A 20,386-nucleotide genomic window follows, 5' to 3' on the forward strand; every position below is an offset into this window, starting at 1 on the left:
GAAACCATTGTGCACTCCATTTTTGTAAAGATGGAAATAACATCATACATATATACATGATATGTATGATTCTGTTTGTTTAAGCCACAATTACGTATTTTTTTAGACCAAACAGGGTATATCAAACGAGCACAGAATTTGGAATCAGAAAACTCTGGTTGAAAACCTAATTCTTTCACTTACTATTATTTGATCGTGGGTAATATTTGTAATAATAATGCCCATAAAGCTGGACAATTTGTCATGTGTTTACTGCTGTATTTCTTGGTTGATTAGTTGATACACTGATTGAAGGACTATTGTAGCTAATAAGTGACACATTTTCATATGTGATATACGGTCATTCTCCCTTTATAATGCCATGTTTGTTTTTTTCTTAGTTTATGTGTAGGAAATGCTACTTACTGGTTTTTTTTCCTTGTTCTAACAGTATTTAATACTTTTATATTCTTCATTTGATATCAATTGATAGTTTAATGTTGAAACCTATTGATTGTTTTATAATCATTTATTAAAGGCTATGTTTAAAAGAGGAAGGTGTTTATCAATTTATCAGCTTATATGCAATTTAAAACTAAATGGAAAGCAAATTCTAAAAGGAGTTATATTTAGGAATTTAATGTTGAATCTGATTTTTTAAAAATTTGTCATACCGAGAAATTTTCTAGGGGGGCAGAGACCTAGTGCCTGGTCCCGTCCCTGGGAACAAGTGGCCCCACCCAGGCTTCCTTATGTAAGGTTAGTTTCTTTATCCACAGAGTGGCTTTTCTAGGTGCTCCAAACTGCACAGATTCCTGGAGCATCTTAAAAATGAAGAGTGTTGAGACTCTGGGGGAAGAGAGGCAGACTGAGCAGCCGGCAGCAGGACCGAGAGGACAGCCGATGGCTCTGGGAGGACGCACCATGCTGGCACAGTGGGTGACACTGCGGGGCACAGGCTGTCCCCTCGCCTGCCAGGCCCGGGGAACAAAGCGCGTGAGCTTCAGCCCCGCACTTCTCGGTGGTTCTGCCTCTGCTCCTAAACGCTCATCGCCTTAGGTAAAATGCAGCAGAATAACACTAATGACCATATTTTCAAATGGAGTGTTTCTCAGCGTGCTCAATACCCATTTAAGATGGTCCCTAAAAGCTGTGAGGAAAGAACCCATTTAATGCCAGTCTTTGACACGAACTGTGTGTGCGGCAATTATATCTCTCGTCCCCCATTTTGCTCCCTTTTTTGAAGAACTGTTGAAGAAGAACAGAAGGAAATCGATTCTGAGGAAATTAAATTTTCTCCTGAAACAGAATGGTGGTTTCTGAAACAAGGAGAAAGTGGGTTAACTGGATGCTAATTATGAGCTGTGCCTCGTTCTGCTTGCTGACTCCGGTCTGTGTCTTCCTCTCTGCTCTGTCTCTGCTGCCTGAGATTTTAAATATTTTAAAGAGCAGATGTGCCCTGCTTGTGAGTGTGTGTGAATGCTGGCGCTGCGGGCAGACCGTGGCTGCACCCCGCGCTCTGTTGACATTATCCTCTGTTGCGCAGCTTCAGACAGCAGAGTCCTGACATGTGCAGCCGTGTGGAGGATGCCGAAGGAATTGGAATCAGGCAGCCACGAGTCCCCTGATGATTCATCAAGCACCGCACAGACCCTGGAGCTGCTCTGTCACCTTGACAACACAGCCCATGGCAACATGGCCTGGTAGGATTTTGCATATTTTATTTGCCCAGAACAAGCCTGAAGGTTGGACAGGTGCTGGAGCTTGCGCAGGTTCATACTGCAGACGCGATCACACGCACTTTTAAAATGCTGCTTTCTTTTAAAAAGCTGCTATAAGTTGATTATTTTTCAGCCCCGGTGTTTTCTAGACCACCCCCATTTGCAGAAGCCACCCGCATGTGTAACAGGAGAATGTCCAGTTCTTTCTCCTCTTTGTCTAAAACGAGTGTTGCCCACGGCTCCCTGACGGAGTGACAAAGCTGTCAGGCACCGCATAGCACTTGAGTCGAATATTGCTTTTCAACTTTGTAAATATACTTTTATTCAGCACTTGTGCATAAATTATTTGTCACTTCAGGTTGAAGGCTTATAATTTCTTCCTCCTGTAGTCTAAGTAAGAGCACACGGTGTGCATGTCTGGCTGTGTCCCCAAGCCCTCCCATTAGCCATGCAGAGTGCCAAGGGACAGAGAGATGTGACCACTGCTCATGGGGGCTCCCCGGCCTGGCTGGAGGGTTTGCTGTGTCCGCCCACCGACTGCTGCCAGGGGCCCTCTGAACAGCAGCGATGGCTCATCTCTGGAGTCCTGAAACCGTGGCAAAATTAGGAAGCCATGTTTTCTAGAAGGATCGCAGGGACATCACATTGTTATGGGTGTTTACAATAACAGTAATTATCATTTTACTTAATAGAATCACTGGTCCACGCCTGTGCGTGTGTGCGCGCGCGTGTGTGTGCATGTGTATATCTGTATGTGTGTATGTCTGTATGTGTGCGTGTGTGTATGTGTGTCTACAGGAAAGAGACTCATGTTCTCTGTACAGTCAGTCGGTTCTGTCTTAGTCAACTCTACCAATTAAATAAATTTAATCCAACACATACTTATTAAGCACCTGCTGCACTCACCTCTAGGGGCACCGAGGTGACAAATCAGGGGACCTGGCCTCAAGGAGTCATGATCCCAGGGGAGGCCAGAGTGTAAACAGCTAACCATGGCGGGACGGGCTGTGCTGCCATGCACCGACCCGTGATGAGCCATGTGCTCTGCCCCAGAGGGTGCAGCGGTTCATTACTGGAGGAGCTGGAGAGGGGTCACTTAGGAGGTGCTATTTGGAACGGGGACTGAGGACCAGTTCAGGTGTCTGTGATCGGGTGTGGACCTTGAAGCAGCGAAGAACAGTGCTGCAGGCTGGGCACCGCCCGTGGCTCTAGAAAGCCTTTTGCATGTCAGTCTGTGGTGATTTATTTCTGTAATTGTTGTGCTTCTACCAGGTCATGGCTATTTCTTCTCACAGAGGTGCTCTGAGTATTACAATCACACGCAGTCTTGCAGAGTGAGGGGAGGCAGTTGGAGAATCCTAAAGTCCTCAGGGGTGATCGCCTTGATGCTGTCCCTCGGCCATCCGAGTACGGGGTCTCTGTGCCAATCACACAGCACCATTCAGACTTCCACATTTCAGACCACAGCCACGTTCTCCAGCAAACAAGCATGTGCATGGCTGTGTGCGTTCGTGTGTGTGTCTGTGTATGCCTTTGTGCAAGTGTGCATGTGTGTTTGCAGGGGTGTGTGCATGCATGTGTAAGCACATTTGTGCACATGTGTTTTTCCTTGTTTGCATGCGTGTGCATCACACACATGTATGTAGCATGCACGTGTGTTCTAGGAGGCACCGTGGCACTGGGGGAGCAGGTCAGTGGTCACTTTCAGGGGTTGACGTGTGCAGAAGCTGTGAGATCCACTGGCGAGTACAGAGAGGTGTGCTCAGAGCAGGGGCCTTGCCCTGCCCGGGGTGGGGAGCCCGGGACCACTCCCCGACTTCCCCCGTGTGCAGATCCTCTGTCACATACTCCATGCAGAAAGGCAGCCACGTGTGTGTGTCATAGGGCACTGAGCGTTAGACTGAAATGGGACACAAAGCCATGAAAGTAGTTGCTGATGTTTAAATATAGGCGAATTTAACTATCCTCTTCAAATGCACCCTGGAATGCTGTTTGTTCTGATTTTGCTGCCATTGTTCAGAGTATTTCTTGAATTCTGTTTTGTTCTCCAATATATTATTGCAGATTCTTTTCTCCCCGCCATTTTTTCCCTTGAGCTTTTTACTCTGAGGTCGCAGATTCACACGCAGGGAGATCTGGGCACCCTTCACCCCGTTTCCCTGACAGCGTCGCTGCGTACGACCGTGCAGTGTCACAGCCAGGAAGTTGGCGTAGATGCAGCCACTGACCTTGTGCGCATTTCACTAGTTGTACACGCAGTTGTGTGTGAACACTTAGTCTCTGCCATTCTGTCACACGTGCGGGCTCACGTAGCCACTGCTGTGGTCAAGGTGTGGACAGCTCTGTCCCCAGCGTCTGTCCTGCAGCCACCTCCCTCCCCCCACCTATCCTTAACCCCTGGCAGCCACTAATCTGTGCTCTGTCTCTGGGACTGTGTCATTTCGAGAACGCTATGCAGATGGAAGCGCATGCCGTGTGGCCTTTGATAATCGACTCTTTTCACTCAGCTCAGTTTCCTGGAGGGCGCGTGGTCGCTTGGCTTCCAAGCTGGTTTCCCAGGTTGTTGCGTGTATCCATCAGGAGCTCATTTCTCTCTGCTGCGAGTTGTATTCCACGGTGTGGACGTCCCATGGTGTGTTTACCCGTTCACCTGTTGAAGGACAGCTGGGTTTTTTCCAGTTTTTGGCTTTTATGAATTAAGCGGTAGTGAATATTAGTGTACAGGTTTTTGCATGAACGTAAGGTCTCAGTACCCCGAAGTGCAGCTGCCGCTCTTTTCCAGGGTGACCACACACTTGATGTGGCGCCGCAGTGTAAGGACCCAGCCTCTGTCCTCACCGGCACTTGGCGTTGTCTTTTAGGCATCTTCAATGATGTCAAAGTTTTATTATTAGATAGGGTATTTGATTTTTGGAAATTTCAGTCTGGTGAATACAGTGTAGGTGAAGAATGCTGTTTGGGGTCAAAGTCAAGGTGATCGTGGTGTTTTTAATTTGTTTGCTTCTCTTCCTGGGGTGTGAAGTTGGAGCTGAGAGCAACTCCAGGAGACATTTCCTGAGCAACCTGCCGCTGTGGGGTTGCGCCCAGGAATGTCGCACGGCTCCCTGTACTCAGGTCGGCCGCGGTGCACGTGCCTGCGGGCTGGCGTGTGCCCCCTGCCGCAGGGAGCAGTGTCAGGGCTCCCGTCCCCAAGGCCATTTTGCTTCTGCTTGTTTGGAGCCGTCTGAGCCCTGGGCCAGGCCGCCCCCGCCCCCCGCCCATAAGCAGCTTGCGTGGAGCTCACCACAGCCGGCCCTCCACTGCCATCGTCCTGTCGGTGGGCACAACGAAGGCCACGCGAGTGGGCTGGAAAGCTTCACGACCCAGCGTGTCCGCTGAACGCTCACCGGACACGCTCCAGAGCCAGGCTGCCTGCGGAAGCCGATGGAGTCTGGCCTGGGACGCACAGGGCCCGGTTTCTTGTCCTCACCTGCTCCAGGTAGTGGTAGGAGCCCGGGAAAGTCCCTCATTTCTCCAGATCAAACGTACATCTCCGCAATGGAGGTGATGCTGCACAGTTACTGTGATGGTTACGCAGTAGGAAATGTGGTCCTTACTGTATTTGTTAAGGAAAATCATAAAAATAAGGTCACGAAGGGGTTAGTATAAGGTACCCGCTCAGACCTCTTCCAGCCTGGTCTTCTGCAGTTCTGCATCGTGGGGACGGAGTCCCCTGGGCTGAGCTTGGAGCAGCTGCCACACACCCAGCAGCTCAGAGGCTGCGTCTGATTAAAGAGCTGCGTGGCTTTGTGGCTCGTGGCTTCATGGCCCTGTGTCCCCACGTCAGAGAGGTCTTTCTTAACCATTCTCTTAAGTAATCACTCCTCCCACCCTGAAACATTTTGTCATTTCACCCAGTTTCATCTTTCTTCCCAGCAGCTGTCACCGCCTGGCACTGCCCTGTGTCTGGCTACACTCAGGTGTGACTTTTATCTGTGGACTCTGAGCCTTCTCGGAAGCTCCTGACCCTGTTGGGGTCGAAGCCGTGTCCTCAGCACCCAGGACAGCGCCGGCACCTGGCAGGCGGGCAGGCCAGGTGTGTGGGTGAGAAGGTAAATGAATTGTAGCAACTTCCCAGGGCTTTGTGCTCATTACCTCATTTGTTGCCCACGGTGATCCTGTGAAGGACGGACTGTCATTGTCCTGAGGTCCAGAGAGACGGAGGAGATCATACCCGGGCTTGCTCACTCCCGCGTGGAGTGTGTGGGACTCAGCCGGGTGGTGTGACCCCAGAACCCCAGAAACACCAGAGTCACCTCCCTGCTGAGTGAGCAGAAGGGGCCATCTGTGGTCATAGCGTCATGGTGTGGACATCGTTTCGGTTGCCGGGAATCTAAACTTGTCTTCATCAGAGTAAGTTTGAGGATGTTGGAGTACTTCCAGCTGGTCTTTTTGGATGGCAAATAGAAATTTTGCTTTATGGAGGAATTACTCATTTTGAAGGTAGTAAAGCCACCTTCTTTTCTGACATGCTTTCTTCTCTCGACTTGCTTCTTCACTCAGCCTATAATAATTTGTGGACGAGATTATGGACTCTGAGGTCGCAGTCCACGCTCTAGTTTCCGATGGCTGATTATTTGTAGTGCTCTAATTTCAGGAAGTCATTCCGGTTTAGGCCTCGTTTCCTGGTGTGTAAAGTGTGGGTGATTGTAGGGGTCTCTGATAGTCTCCCCAGTTCTAAATTTGTTAGATGTAGTGGGCTTTCTTCAACACTTAGTGCCACATAACGTTGTTTTTAACGAATCAAAAACAGGTTGCAGGCCGGGCACGGTGGCTCACGCCTGTAATCCTAGCACTCTGGGAGGCCGAGGCGGGTGGATCGCTCGAGGTCAGGAGTTCGAGGCCAGCCTGAGCAAGATCGAGACCCCGTCTCTACTAAAAATAGAAAAATGATTTGGACAGCTAAAAATTAGAAAAAATTAGTCGGGCATGGTGGCACATGCCTGTAGTCCCAGCTACTCGGGAGGTTCAGGCAGGAGGATCACTCGAGCCCAGGAGTTTGAGGTTGCTGTGAGCTAGGGTGATGCCACGGCACTCTAGCCCGGGCAACAGAGAGAGACTCTGTCAAAAAAAAAAAAAAAGAAAAAGAAAAAAAACAAAACAAACAAAACACCAAAACAAAACAGGTTGCAGACCCTCTTCCCCTCCCGTCAGCATGGACGGCACACCTGCCACCGTGGCCCGGGCAGCCGGCCTCGGACAGGAGAGGAGCCTGCATGAGACAGGGTCACAGAATGTTCCGGCCACGTAGGACTGGAGAAGTCCTTCACTGAACTCCCTCCGTGGTGGAGCAGGGTCAGCAGGCAGCTGAGCTGGGGGAGGCTCTCACCACAGCGCACCCGTCTAGCGTGACGCTTTGACTGTTTCCACACATGTCACGCTGTCATGCTTTAGATTGTGAGTGTTGGCTACTTTAAATTCTCTCTGGAGCAAGACGGGATATAAATAAGGGGAATTAATAAAATGTGGGCTTTTTACCGTTAAAGAAACTAGTCTAAAAGAGGTTAATCCCAATGTCACCCTTGTAACCGATGACACTTTCTCCCTTTTCAGCAGTAGATAAGGAAGAGCTCCTTAAAGCCCACTCTGTTTATATTGCATGTGGTTATTCTTATGTAAAGAATCAGGTTTCTCCTCGAATCAGTGATAAACCGATAGCGAAATGCGTTTTATCAACACGTAGGGCGAACACGTTGACAGTGAATCGTGGGCAGTCGCTGCAGACTCGCCGCGTTCTCGCGCTTCCTGCACTTGACATCCTCCAGCTCATGTTTATACCAGAGGCTTTTGGAGCCTGACAAAGGGGCGGTTTCCTGAGCTCTGCAGGTGAGAGCAGGAAGGAGGTAATTACCATCCGCCAGCACGTCTCGGTGTCAGCTCGCTGTGAGGCTGTGATGTGGAGTCTCCACAATGCATCATCGTCACCACCGGCTCGATGGCTGATTAGCCACAACAGGGTAATTTTACGGTTCTCCATCTCCTTGTGATGATGAAGAGGCCCTCCAGCTGTTCGAGAGCTGCGCACCTTGGCTGCAGATTAATGCTCCCTGCTGGCTACTGGAAGCAAAGTCAAACTAATGGAAACCCGGGCACATGCTCGTTGTGCTCCATTTCCCAAGTGGCGTATCAAGAGGAGTCATACATGTCGCCTTGTTTCTCGGGTGATGAAAACCTCCCCTAAAGAGAAGTTACTAAAATCAGTAACAAGAAGCTCTTAAGGGAGAGGGTACAGCTCACGACAGCGGCTGTGGCTCCCTCCCAGCCTGCCCCGACGTGGCCCAGCACGGGGAGGGTCCACGTGGGCTGAGCTGAGCCACGCGGCTCAGCGTGCCACACGCTCCCTAACGTGTCCAAGGGCCCGTCACACCACACGGTGGCCAGCTGAGCTCTGCTTCCTGAGCCTGCTTCTGAGGGGAAGATACCCCTTCGATGCAGACGGAGGCAGATAGCACAGAGAAATGTCAGGAAGGCTGAGAGGGTTCAGGAAGGCCTGGGAACGCGGGTGTGCGTGTTAAGGTCTGGTCGGGAGGAAGGACAAGGGCGCAGACAGTGGTGCCGAGATGGGAGAGGAGGGAGAAGAGAAGCAGTAAGTGTGGGTCCACCAGCACTGGACGCATTTTGTCTAGAAGACAAAAGAATGGGCCTCATCTCTCTTCGTTTTTCTTCTTTTTAGTTTGATGTGACAGACAGTGGAAATTGGCTTAGGTTAAATGTTACAAAGAGTAGTAAATTCACAGCTCTCCATAACATCTTGCAAAAGTTGACTTTGAGGGTAAGTCGTAAGAAAATGTGCTTGGAATTTTCAGGGATCCAATGCTGTTATTCTGCTGTTAATGACCATAGAGAATTGTCCGTAATTATGAAAGTCAAGTCTCATCATTAAAGATTTATCTTATTTATTTATTTATTTATTTTGAGGGAGTCTCTCTCTGTCGCCCTGGGTAGAGTGCACTGGCGTCATGATAGCTCACAGCAACCTCAAACTCCTGGGCTCAAGCAATCCTCCCTAGTAGCTGGGACTACAGGCACACGAAACCAGGCCTGGATAATTTTTCTAGTTTTAGTGGAGACGAGGTCTCGCTCTTGCTCAGGCTGGTCTCGAACTCCTTAGCTCAAGCGATCCTCCTGCCTCAGCCTCCCAGAGTGCTGGGATCACAGGCGTGAGTAGGGTATTATAGCGTGATATGAATGTAAACAGATGGAAAAATCTACCTTGCTCATGGATTGGTAGAATGAATATCATCAAAATATCCATACTGCCTGAAGTGATCGACATAATTAATGTAGTCCCCATCAAAGTGCCATCATCATTCTTTACAGATCTAGAAAAAATAATTTTATACTTTGTATGGAACCAGAGAGGAAGGTTCGGAATGTGAACATCTGAGCACGCGGTGCAGGAGGTGTAGGTAATTATCTGTATCGCAAGGGAAATTCATGTTCTCCCTAAGATTTTAGTTCAAGTTTCCGTTAAATAAAATGGTTCCAAAGTGTGTTTTTGTCAATCCTCTTATGAACCAAATGGGTATTTCCCAGAGTGTGTTAGGCAAAGAAAGGCATCCCAGCCTGCCCAGCAGAATCATGGCTTACAAGGTGTCTTAACAAAATACCACAAACTGGGTCGCTTTTAAACAACAGAAATTCGTTTCTGTCAGCTGTGGAGGCTGGGAAATCCATCAGGGCGCTGGCAGGGTTGGTGAGGTCCCTCTTTCTGGTTCACGGAGGGTGCCTTCCACCTGTGTCCTCACCTGGGGAAAGGAAGGACGGGCTCCCCCGGGCCTCGTTTATGAGGCTCCAATCCCATTCCTCGGGCCCCACCCTCTCGGCCTCATCAGCTCCTGAAGCTTCCAACTCCCAATAGCATCACACTGAGGATTAGGATTTCAACATGTGGATTTTGGGAGGACACAAACATTAAGACTAGAGTAGAAAATATTTTTTAAATGTTCTATTATACCTGAGGTTTAAATAATCAAAAAACCTGTAGGTATACTACGTTTATGTGTAAGAATTTTTAACTATGGTTGACTTTTCTTCTGCTGTTTAAAAAACAGGGGTGGGGCGAAGGAGAAGTGGTGGAAGAAAAAGAAGGAAAGACTAAACTGCTCTTCAAATTTTAGATAGATTCTAGATAGAATGTTTCATTTCAAAATATATTATGATTTAAAATAGGTGCCTTTGAACTTGCTGAGAAGACCCAGGGAGAAGAACGTTTGGTTTATTACACTTGCCCTACAGAGTCGGGTGGACGTGAGCAGGCCTGCTCTCCTCTGCCCGGTCTAGGGAGCACCTTGCAGGGAGAGAATGACTGCACCGTGAACCCAGCGGGAGGCCAATGGGCTGGGGCTGGTGTGAATTCCACCCATTCCAATGACGTTCTGGGCCGGCTCTGCCCTCCCGCTCTCTCTGCGACAGAGCCTCAGGATGGTAGAGCCACCAGCACAGAGCCACGCGCTGTGACTCCTCACCCACCTTTGTCCCATGGACAAGTGTGCCCGACCCTGGAACATGGTCCACCAGGAGCAGGGTTTTGAGGTCCAGGTGTCAGTGTCATTGCTTTTGTGTCTACACACTCAATAAACAGGCCCCTTGTCACTTGTGAATTCTTAGTTGCTGGAGTGTGCATTTCTGTGGACCTATGGACATGTGCTGTGGATGTACTCAGGCTAACTATTGATGTGAGCAGCCACAAAAAAGAAAAAAAATCTGAAAAAAAAACTTTTCCCCTAATTACAGCCTGTATTCACCCTTTGCTCTTTGTCTGACTTAATTGGAGTTATTTGGTTGTTGGAGCTATAAATTTGTCCCAGTGAGAGATGTCAGAATAAACACAGACTTTTAAGTCCCCCAGTATCAAAAGTCACTGTCGGAAAGGGTTACCAGGCAGTGTATAAACGGGATTCTGGTCCTGGAAGTGTCCCTGTGTCACCGCATACAGAACTTGTGCATCTGTAGGTTTCATCAAAGGAGCTCGCTGACCGGGTGGTGCGACGTGACCCTCGGCTTCCGTTTTTCAATCTTGCGGCGCTATGGAAAGCTGTCATAAGCTCGATGGTGCATTTTCAAGCAGGAAGAAATTAACCACATTGCCAAGTCTGTATGTTGTAAGAGAGATTTCTAGGCTGGGGAAATACTTCATTACATGCTTTTTTTTTTTTTTAAAGAGTTTTTCAAAATTTGACTGGTAACCAATGACTTAATCACCATTTTGTAGATAATGTCTTTTCTTAAGGTTTTTCCTTTTTCAGTAAAGTAATAAACTTGAAGAGTTTATGCATTTGGAACCAATGCATTTGGAACAGTCTTCACAGAAGCATTCCCGTGTCATCTGAAATCTCTGTTCCCGCAGCTGCGGCTGCTGCCTGGTGTGTGGTGTGGAGCCGTGGCTTCCGCTCTTTCAGGAGCTGGGCCCCTCCTGTCACACGTCCTGGCACCTCTGCTTCCCATCCCGAATGGCTGTGGGGAAATCAGTGAGCATCTGCAGATGACGTGAATTGAAGTTAATTACATGGAGGTTGTTTTGAGAACTTCTTGGCGTCCCTTGAGCCATCCTCACCCCGGGTGCTAAAATCCAGAACGGTGAGCCACTCGTTTTGGAATCACTTGTTTGAAGAAGAGCAGTATGTATTTTGTTTGATCAGCATGAAACCTGCCAAATTAGAACCATCACTTCTGCTACCATGGCCCTTGTTAACTGCCACAAAGAAGTTTAGATTTTTTTATTTCCTTGTTTTAGTTTATGTGGGTTTATTTACACAAGGCAGCCTGACTCTTGTGTTTTTCTCAATGATTACGAAGGGCTGTAGTGTACTTACCTTAGGTACATACTACTTTGTTCTTGACTTGTTAATATCATTTTACGGCCTCTCAAATTCACTAGTAGAGAGTGATAAAGCAGAAAAGTGGATGATTTTTACGAACAAAGAAATAAACTTCTTAGTTTGGAGTAGCAAGTGTGGCTGAAATTCTAGGTTTTTTTCTTCACGTTTATAGTACTAGTTTCATGGTGATGATCCATGATAAAATACAATTTCTCTTTTTATTGCACTTTGCATACTCCGGTTATTCCAAGGTTTGTTGCAAACAGTAATGATTATAGGGATTGCTACCTATAAAACAACAGCCGTTATTTCCAGATGTGTCACCCACAGATAAATAATGAAAGGTATGACAGAGGAGCTCTCCCCATGGGAGTTTTACTCAGTGATGAGGCCCCCGTGAAACATCTAGCGTCTCATTTGCATTCCGGCTCTGCAGAGACACCCGAGAAATGCTTTTCTGTAGGACGGATCTGCTAGCTTTGCTCAGTGTTCCAGTTCTACACCGCCCTGGAGAAGAACAAAGACACCTTGTTTGTTTGTTTATTAGAGCGTCTTATGTGCATATACTTTATAGGATAAAAGACAAATACATGCAAGGAGTAAGGTGAAAAGAAAACAAGAGTCAGGAGGAGCCGAGGGTGGGGTTAATGAGCAGACAGGGATGTGTGCCCCGGGCATCTGCGCAGGGGGTGGTGTGGCCACACGCTGAGACTGAAAGGGCACGGACGTGTCGCTGGGCTGTCCCAGGCACCCTCTAAATGGCCAGATCAGAAGGAAAACCTGCAGGCACAGGCTGTGCTGTCCTTTTTATGTCTAAGCATCTACACATCAACTGCAGAATCGTAGTTTTCTAAAGAAAGTGAACCTAGGTTGTTCCTACTTGAAGATTCTCTAATCGTGACATTTCTTGTTTGATGGCAGCTTTTATGTACTCCCCCTTCTGTGTGTGGTGGGGGGTTGTTTGTTTTTCTTCTAGATTTTAATTAGCGAGCTGGCACCAACTCACCTGTGATATTGAGGTCGGAAGACGTAGCCGGTGGGAGCCTGTCACCAGAGGTGCCCAGGTGCTCGGCTCTAATTTCTTGGCTTCGTGGGTGTCTCTTGTGCTCTTTCGGGGCAGGCGAGTGCGTGGGCAGCAGTGAGAAGCCAGGACATGGCCCCCGTGGAGATGGGGTGTGCTGTGTTGTCTGTTGGTTTCACGTCTTCTGCTTTTGGGACTTCGAACTCCCCCCTTGCTGCTCTGTCAGAGTCTTCATGCCGAATTTAGACCAGACCCAGCAGGAGAAATCCGTGGGCTTCTCATCCATCCCAGAGCGCTAGTTCCTTTCTCCCTGGCCGGGCTTTTTAAAGGCAAGTGAGCAAACAGCTAATGACACGATTGATGTAGTCATCCGGGGGCTGCTGGAGTCCCTGGGTCACGCACGTGAGGCTGGCAAGACCAGCTCTCGCAGCGTGGAAACGGCAGAGGTTGAAACGTGGACCCTCTCAGAAACAAATGGCACATTCAGGGCAGCCCTGTTCAGAATGAAGCTGGTCCCAGAAGTGCCCCATGAGGGCCGAACAGCTGCAAACGCTGAACCAAGAGTGGGTGTGAGTCGCGGAGGCGTTGCCCCGCCGGCTGTGTGCACTGGGGCAGGTCGGGCTGTGAGCTGTAGCTGCCCCGCTCTGGTTAGGGAGACGGCGGTGTAGACCAGGGCCACACGCACGGGAAGTGCTTTCCCAGCTGTGTTGGGAGAGTCTGGAGTGTCCATGCGGCCTGATCGCCAGTGCTCGTTGGCAATACACACTCTCTCCACGGAAGTCCTGATCTGAGTGAGGGTCTCGCCAGAAGGACGGTCTGTGTTGAAACTCCAGCCTTCACGTGGGGCTCGGGATGCAGAGGCCGGACATGGGGTGAAAGGCTCCTTAGCATCTAGACCAAACGCTGCTGCGGGTCAGTCTCTGCTGGGAATTCCGGTAACAGCAAGGAATTATTGCTCGAAGGAAAGGACTTTAATTTACTTTCTGGTGATTCTATTCACTTGTATTATGTGATAAACCTTTAAAATTTTCCATTACATGATAAATTTATCAAATTTTTACTTAAAATAAGTTCTGCCACAACTTGGAGTTTTGCAATAAGACCATTTTGAGCCTCCTCAAAGAGCTTTAGTGCCAGGAGCACCCAAAGTGTCCACTGTCATCAGGTGCTTTAGGAAATTAAGCACCTTCACAGCGTGAGCCTGAAGGCCCAGCCTATGGGGCATCTGCCAGCCACCTCGGGGAGTCTCAGGGAGCTCCAGTTTATGGTGTGCACGTGTGTGTACTCACGTGTGTTTCTAAAGGAAACCTTCAATGAGACAAAGCCAGCCGCTGGCGTGCGGGTGATCACTGCGCTGGAATCTCAGACTAACAGAGGCAGAAGGAACGAAGAGCGAGTAGCTGAAGTAATGCCCCCTAATTCCATGTCGGAACCACAGCGACGTGCTGTGCTCGGTTTACTGCTGAATCTGTGAAGACGGAAATGAGTTAGTAACAGGTAAATGGTCATCGAAGATTTTCGTTTTCTTTTTCCTTTTCTGATTTACATTTTCTACGAGAATTTTTGATTTACAAGTTTGCACGGCAGCCTTAAGATGTTCTAAGTTGCCAATAGAAAATGTGTATACACTTAGCATGAAAATCATTTTGCTGCAATTCTTAACTCACACTTTATGGAAGGAGAACACTGTTTTCATGAAGATTCAGGTTCCTACCCAGGAATGATGGAAGATTAAGGACGTGGCTACAGGCCTGGTACCAGCTGGGTAGATGAGTCTCTGAGATGTGGACTCTCTCCTGGAGGCTGTGGCACTGTGGCTGCAGAGGTGAACGCTTTTCTCCCAGAGCCCAGGACTTCCACACCCAGGAAAGCGGTTCTCCGCAGGAGTGGAGTCCTCAAGCCCAGGCGCAGGGCTGGGGAGGGGCTGCAGAGGCTCTCAGGGAGCAGCTGTTGGTTTCATGAATGATGCCACTTTTAATTCAGCAAGTACATCATTGAACTTTTACGGTGTGGGCCGGGTGTGCGGCACGGCCTGTAGAGACACACAGATGAGCAAGTGACATGCTCCTTCTTTTTTCTCTTTCTGTGGACATTGGCCACCATGTCCCTGGACCACGCCAGCCTGGGCCTGGGCTTTTTATTTCCCTTATGTGATATGGAGCATCTTAACGTGGGGCCCTGGCTGCCGGAGCCGTGGTGTGTGGTCCCCCCACGTGGCTGTCCCCAGCTGACACGGAGCATGCCTGCCCACTCGGGGATCCATGCCAGCTCTGAAAGATGGAAAAGATAGATGGGAAAGGGTGAAGCTGGCTTTTCAGTTTCAGAATTTAAGTTTTTGAGGTACTGGGTATTTTCCGTCTCAGACACTCAGCAACACAAACCACAGTTATTGGCAAAAGACTCAGCAGAGCACGAGCACTTTAACACGCATGTGGTGCTCCTCCCCCCTGGTGAGGATGAGCACTTCCACACGCATGTGGTGCCTCCTCCCCCCCACGGTGAGCACGAGCACTTCGACACGCATGTGGTGCTCCTCCCCCCTGGTGAGCACGAGCACTTCCACACGCATGTGGTCTCCTCCTTCCCAGCAGTTCCTTTTCACGCCAGCAGTGAGACAGATGGGCTCACCCACACCCCCGCTCTGTGGCCCTCAGGCCGATCCGGCCTGCTTCCTGCTTTAGTGGATTCAGTTTTACTGGATCCCGACGACTGATGTTGGCTTGTGTGTTACTGGTGGCTGGTTTGTACTACAGTGACACAGCTCAGTGGTTCCAAAAGCTGAGTTTGGCCCACGAAGCCTAAAACATTTGTCCTCTAGCCTCTTATAGTAATAGAAAAGCTTTCTGATGCCTGCTCAAGGTGTTTAGAATATTGACTTCTGACTTTAACTGAGATATTTAAAATTCTAAAGGAAAAGTTAGTGATTTCTCTATTACTGCAGTTCTTTGCCATCTGGGCTGCAGCTCGCTGGGAATTGTACCTCGATGGGACCCTGATGCAGGACTGGTCCTCACAAGTCGGCAAACGTTCCTTTGAAGGCCCCCAAGTGTGACTGTCAATGTAGATGCTGTAAGTGACCAGCAATTCACAGAAGCCAGCACACACCAGACAGGATGGGCAAACTCCCTAGTTGTCAAGGAAATGCAAATTAAACCCACAAAGACCACCTTCTGAGGCAGGCTGGGGAGTTTTTGTCAGCATGGCCAAGGTCAAGTTATGGCCGAAAGCTAGTGCACATGGGTAGACGGGGGTGTGTGAAATGCACCTTTTGGGAAGACAGTTTGGGAGACATGTCCGTCTTTTGACCCATCAATTACAGTTCTAAGAACTTATCCTAAAGTGCGCCAAGAAGTACATCTTCAGGATACTTATTGCTTCATTGTATGAGTCAATTGTGTGAAAAATTGGAAACAACCGAAATGTCATACTGTAGGGAATTGAATTAAAAAATTATGGAAATTCACACAGTAGAAATCTGTGTAGCCTTTGGAAAGAATTATATCTATTTGACATGGAAAGTTACCCAGGATATGTTTTAAGTAAAAAGAAGCAAGTTGCAGAATAATATTAATAGCCTGATCATATTTTTATAAGTAATAATTATGTTATTTTACATATATCTAAAGAAAAGACCTGGAAAGCTGTACAGTAGTTTTCAGTGGGTGAGAATACAGGAGACTTGGACTTTTCTATATTTTTAATGGACATATGTGCCTATACATTTACAATACAAAATAATGCAACTTAACATCAGATTTCACAAAGGCAAGGGGCTTCTGATATTTTACTCAGAGGAGAGCTCTTTTAGTGCCCACTTAGGGTTATTTATCATTTTGTTAACAAAACTTGTTAGACATGAGTGCATGTGCCCTTCAAGGTCCCTGACAACAGAGAGAAGTCGGTGCTGACAGGGCCACACACTGTGACAGAGAGGGTAGGGGACGCTGTCTGCACTGCTACAGGCAGAATTTGTCATAAAAGAAAACCCCATAAAAAAGAACAAAGCGATTTAGGGTCACTTGAGGCAAACAGTCCTGTCTCCTAGGAGGAACAGGGATGCCCTACTGTCCTAAAACAGAGTGTGAAAGTGAGTCATCGAGCTGGTCTGTGTTCAGGGAGCTCCTGAAAAAAGGAAAAAGGTGTGATACACCCCGAAGTAGATTCTAGCCAAATGCTTAAAATAAAAACATTAAAATGGGAAATCAAAAAATATCTTAAGACAAAAATGGAACCACAACATACCCAAACCATGGGATGCAGCAAAAGCAGTTCTAAGAGGGAAGTTAATAGTGATAGACTCCTACATGAAGAAAAAAGAAAGGTCTCAAATAAACAACCTAACTTTATAGCTCAAGGAACTAGAAAAAAGAACAAAGTAAGCCCAAAGGAAATAACAAAGATCAGATCAGAAATAAATGAAATAGAGAGGAGAAAACAATAGAAAATATCAATAAAACTAACCTGGGGTTTTGAAAAGATAAATAAAATTGGCAAGCCTTTAGCTAGACTAAGTAAAGAGAGAAAATTGAAGTAAAGTCAGAAACAAAGGATGAAACGTTGCAAATGATACCACAGAAATACAAGGATCATAAGAGACTACTATGAACAATTACAAGCAAACAAATTGGATAACCTAGAAGAAAAGGATAAATTCCTAGAAACATCAACCTGCCAAGAGTGAATCATGAAGAAATGCAGAATCTGAACATATATAAGTAAGGAAATCGAATCGGTAATCAAAAATCTTCCAACAAAGAAAAGCCCAGGACCTGATACCTTCACTGCTGAATTTCTCCAAGCATTTAAAGAAGAATGACTATTAATCCTTCTCAAAATATTCCAAAACATTGAGAAGAAGGAACACTTCCAAAGTCATTTTACGAGGCCAGCATTAGTCTGATGCCAAAGCCAGACAAGGACACTACAAGAAAAGAAAGCAACAAGCCAGTATCGCGATGAATAGATGCAGACTCTCGATAGAACACTAACTGAATCCAACAGCACATTAAAAAGACTGTGCACCGTTATTAAGGGGGATTTATCTCTGAGATGCAAGGATTGTTTGACATACTCAAATCAATAAATGTGATACAGATTAACAAAATGAAGAACAAAAATTATAGGAGCATCTCACTAAATGCAGAAAATGCATTTAACAAAACTCAACATCTCTTCATGACAAAAACTCCCAACAAATGAGATACAGAAATAATGTACCGCCACATAATAAAGGTCACATATGATGTATATGTTAGCCAGTAGTTAACATCATGATCCACTGTGAAAAGCCGAAAGCTTTTCCTCTAAGATGAGGAACAAGACGAGGATGCCCACTCTTGCACTTCCTTTCAACATAGTACTGGATATTCTAACCAGAGAAATCAGGCAAGAGAAAGAAATAAAAGACATCCAAATTGGAAAGGAAGAAGTTAAATTCTTGTTTGCAGATGACATGGTCTCATATATAGAAAACCCTAAAGACCTCTCCAGAAAACCGTTGGAACTAATAAATGAATGCAGTAAAATTGCAGGATACAAAATTCAACATACAAACATCATTTGCATTTCTATGCAACTAGCAACTATCTGAAAATGAAATTAATAAAACAGTCCCATTTATACTAGCACCAAAAAGAATAAAATACTTAGGAGTAAATTTTACCAACGCAGTGAAAGATCTGGACACTGAAAACTATAAAACATTGATGAAAAAAATTAAAGATGACACAAATATTTAATGGAAAGATGCTCAGTGTTCATGGATCAGCAGAATTAATATTAAAGTGTCCATACTACTGAAAGTAATCTACAGAGTCAATGCAATCCCTACCAAAATTCCAATGGTATTCTTCACAGAAATAGAAAACACTATCCTAAAATTTATACGGAACCCTAAAAGACCCTGAATAGGTAAAGTGATCTTATGAAAGAAGAACAAAGCTGGCGGCATCATACTTCCTGATTTCCGATTATATTACAAAGCTACAGTAATCAAAACAGTGTGGTACAGCATTAAAAACAGACACATAGACCAAAAGAACAGAATAGAGAACCGATAGACCCACATACATATGGTCAACTAACTTTGACAAAGGTGTCAAGAATACACAATGAGGAGAGGACAGTCTCTTCAATAAATGGTGCAGGGTAAGAATCCCTAATCTGAAAATCTAAAATTCTAGATGCTGCCAAATCCAAAACTTTTTGAACATTGACATGATACCACAAGTGGAAAATTCTACACCTGACCTCATGTGATGGGTCCAACTCAGAATGCAGGTGCTCAGCACACAGATTATTCAGCATCCCCAAAGGAAATAGGACCCTCCCAGCCCCCTTCAGCTGCAATATATCTTTTCTGTGCACACCCAGATTCCCCCACAAAAACATCCCACAAAGGATAATGAAATGTCACATGTGTGGGCCAGATGCACTAACAGCAGGTTCCCCATGATGCCCCACGGGGGGCCAAGACCTATGTGCAGCGCTTACTGCGTGTTTTTGCTTATTCTCTGCTCTATGGTATAAAGATAGTCTTGAAAATGTCAAAAAGGTCCTCAGATACCCCTTTGGATAAGAGGGATAAGAAAAGGAGGAAGCGTTTATGTGTATCCTGAGCGCAGGAGTGAAGCTGTTGGAGAAGCTGGACAGTGGGTGTGAAATGTCCTGCAGAAGGCACAGCGTTGGAGGGACCACCACAGACAGCCTGAAGAAACAGAGCACAGGCTGTTCAGGTTCTGTGCTGGGTGCGATGCACAGAAGTTAAGCAATAATAGAAAACACGGCATAAAGCTGAAAACGAAGATCTCAATCGTGTATCGCAATATGGATCCATCAGCGTCACTGTGGACACACGTCACTTAATGGTGTTCTGATCATGAAAGAAGCAAAGATGTATCACAGTTAACTGAAAACAGAAGGGAGCTGTGAAGATTCAATAGTCTGTAGAAATTTAAGAAAAGCCACAACATTAAATTTTTAAAGATTTGTGGTGATAAAGCATCTGCTGATCATCAAGCAATGGAAAAGCTTATTGATAAGTTTGCCAGGGTCATCTGATTTCAGAACAGCTCTGGTGTTCAGCTGATGAAATGAAATATTGCTGCTGGTGCTCTTGCTCCAGAAAGACACCGACTACCGTGCGTAAGCCTAGACTTGCCGTGAGAGGCAACGCTTTGTCCTTAGCGTTCTCAGGGCGTGAATTTCTTCCAGTCCGTCACTGTGCTTCCTTCCACAAAGGCATAAAACCGCCAGGGGCATCTTTTCTGATGGGTTCACAGCATTTTATACCAGTGGCTTGTGCTCACTGCAGAGATGCTGGCCTAGGTCATGACTGCAAAGGGTTGTCATTCCTTGACAGCTGTTCTGCTCATCCTCCAGCTGAAGTTCTCATCAGAAATAATGTTTATGCCGTGTACTTTCCCCAAATATGACATCGCTGGTTCCGCCATATGGCCAGGGTATCTTTAGATCAACGAAGGGCAGACATAAAACACTTGTTGGAGCAGCCTGCCAGCCCCAGTGAGCAGAAGTGTGTGTGTGGGAGGTTTGGGGAAGGAGTTTAGCCCGAAGGCTGCCCTGTGTGGTGCCACCAACACTGGGAACACGGTGACTGAAGACTTGTGCCTGTCCAGGACAGTGTCTGCGTGTGCCTGTGTCCAGTGATGATGATGAATGAACAAAGTGGTGATTTTGAAGGTTCCATGTGTCAAGTGAGGAAAAAAAAAATGATGCCTAAAGTCCTTATATATGTAAAAAAATTACCTTCACAGTGTGTCAGTAAGCTGCAAGATGTGGATATCGAG

General features: G+C 46.8%; 2 protein-coding genes across 3 annotated transcripts in view; one reads left to right on the forward strand and one right to left on the reverse strand.

The window, feature by feature from the left end:
• TRAPPC12 (trafficking protein particle complex subunit 12) overlaps positions 1 to 20,386 on the reverse strand; it is a 385,261-nt gene that overhangs the window by 152,484 nt on the left and 212,391 nt on the right. The gene's annotated exons all lie outside the window — the stretch shown is intronic.
• Positions 1 to 20,386, forward strand: part of EIPR1 (EARP complex and GARP complex interacting protein 1) — a 121,474-nt gene that overhangs the window by 78,558 nt on the left and 22,530 nt on the right. The window contains exon 4 of the mRNA XM_069494059.1: positions 1,526 to 1,682. Within this exon, the coding sequence (XP_069350160.1) occupies positions 1,526 to 1,682 (157 nt within the window). The remainder of the gene's footprint in view (positions 1 to 1,525; positions 1,683 to 20,386) is intronic.

The sequence above is a fragment of the Eulemur rufifrons genome, chromosome 19 (assembly GCF_041146395.1).
Source record: "Eulemur rufifrons isolate Redbay chromosome 19, OSU_ERuf_1, whole genome shotgun sequence".
In the NCBI taxonomy this organism is placed as follows: domain Eukaryota; kingdom Metazoa; phylum Chordata; class Mammalia; order Primates; family Lemuridae; genus Eulemur; species Eulemur rufifrons.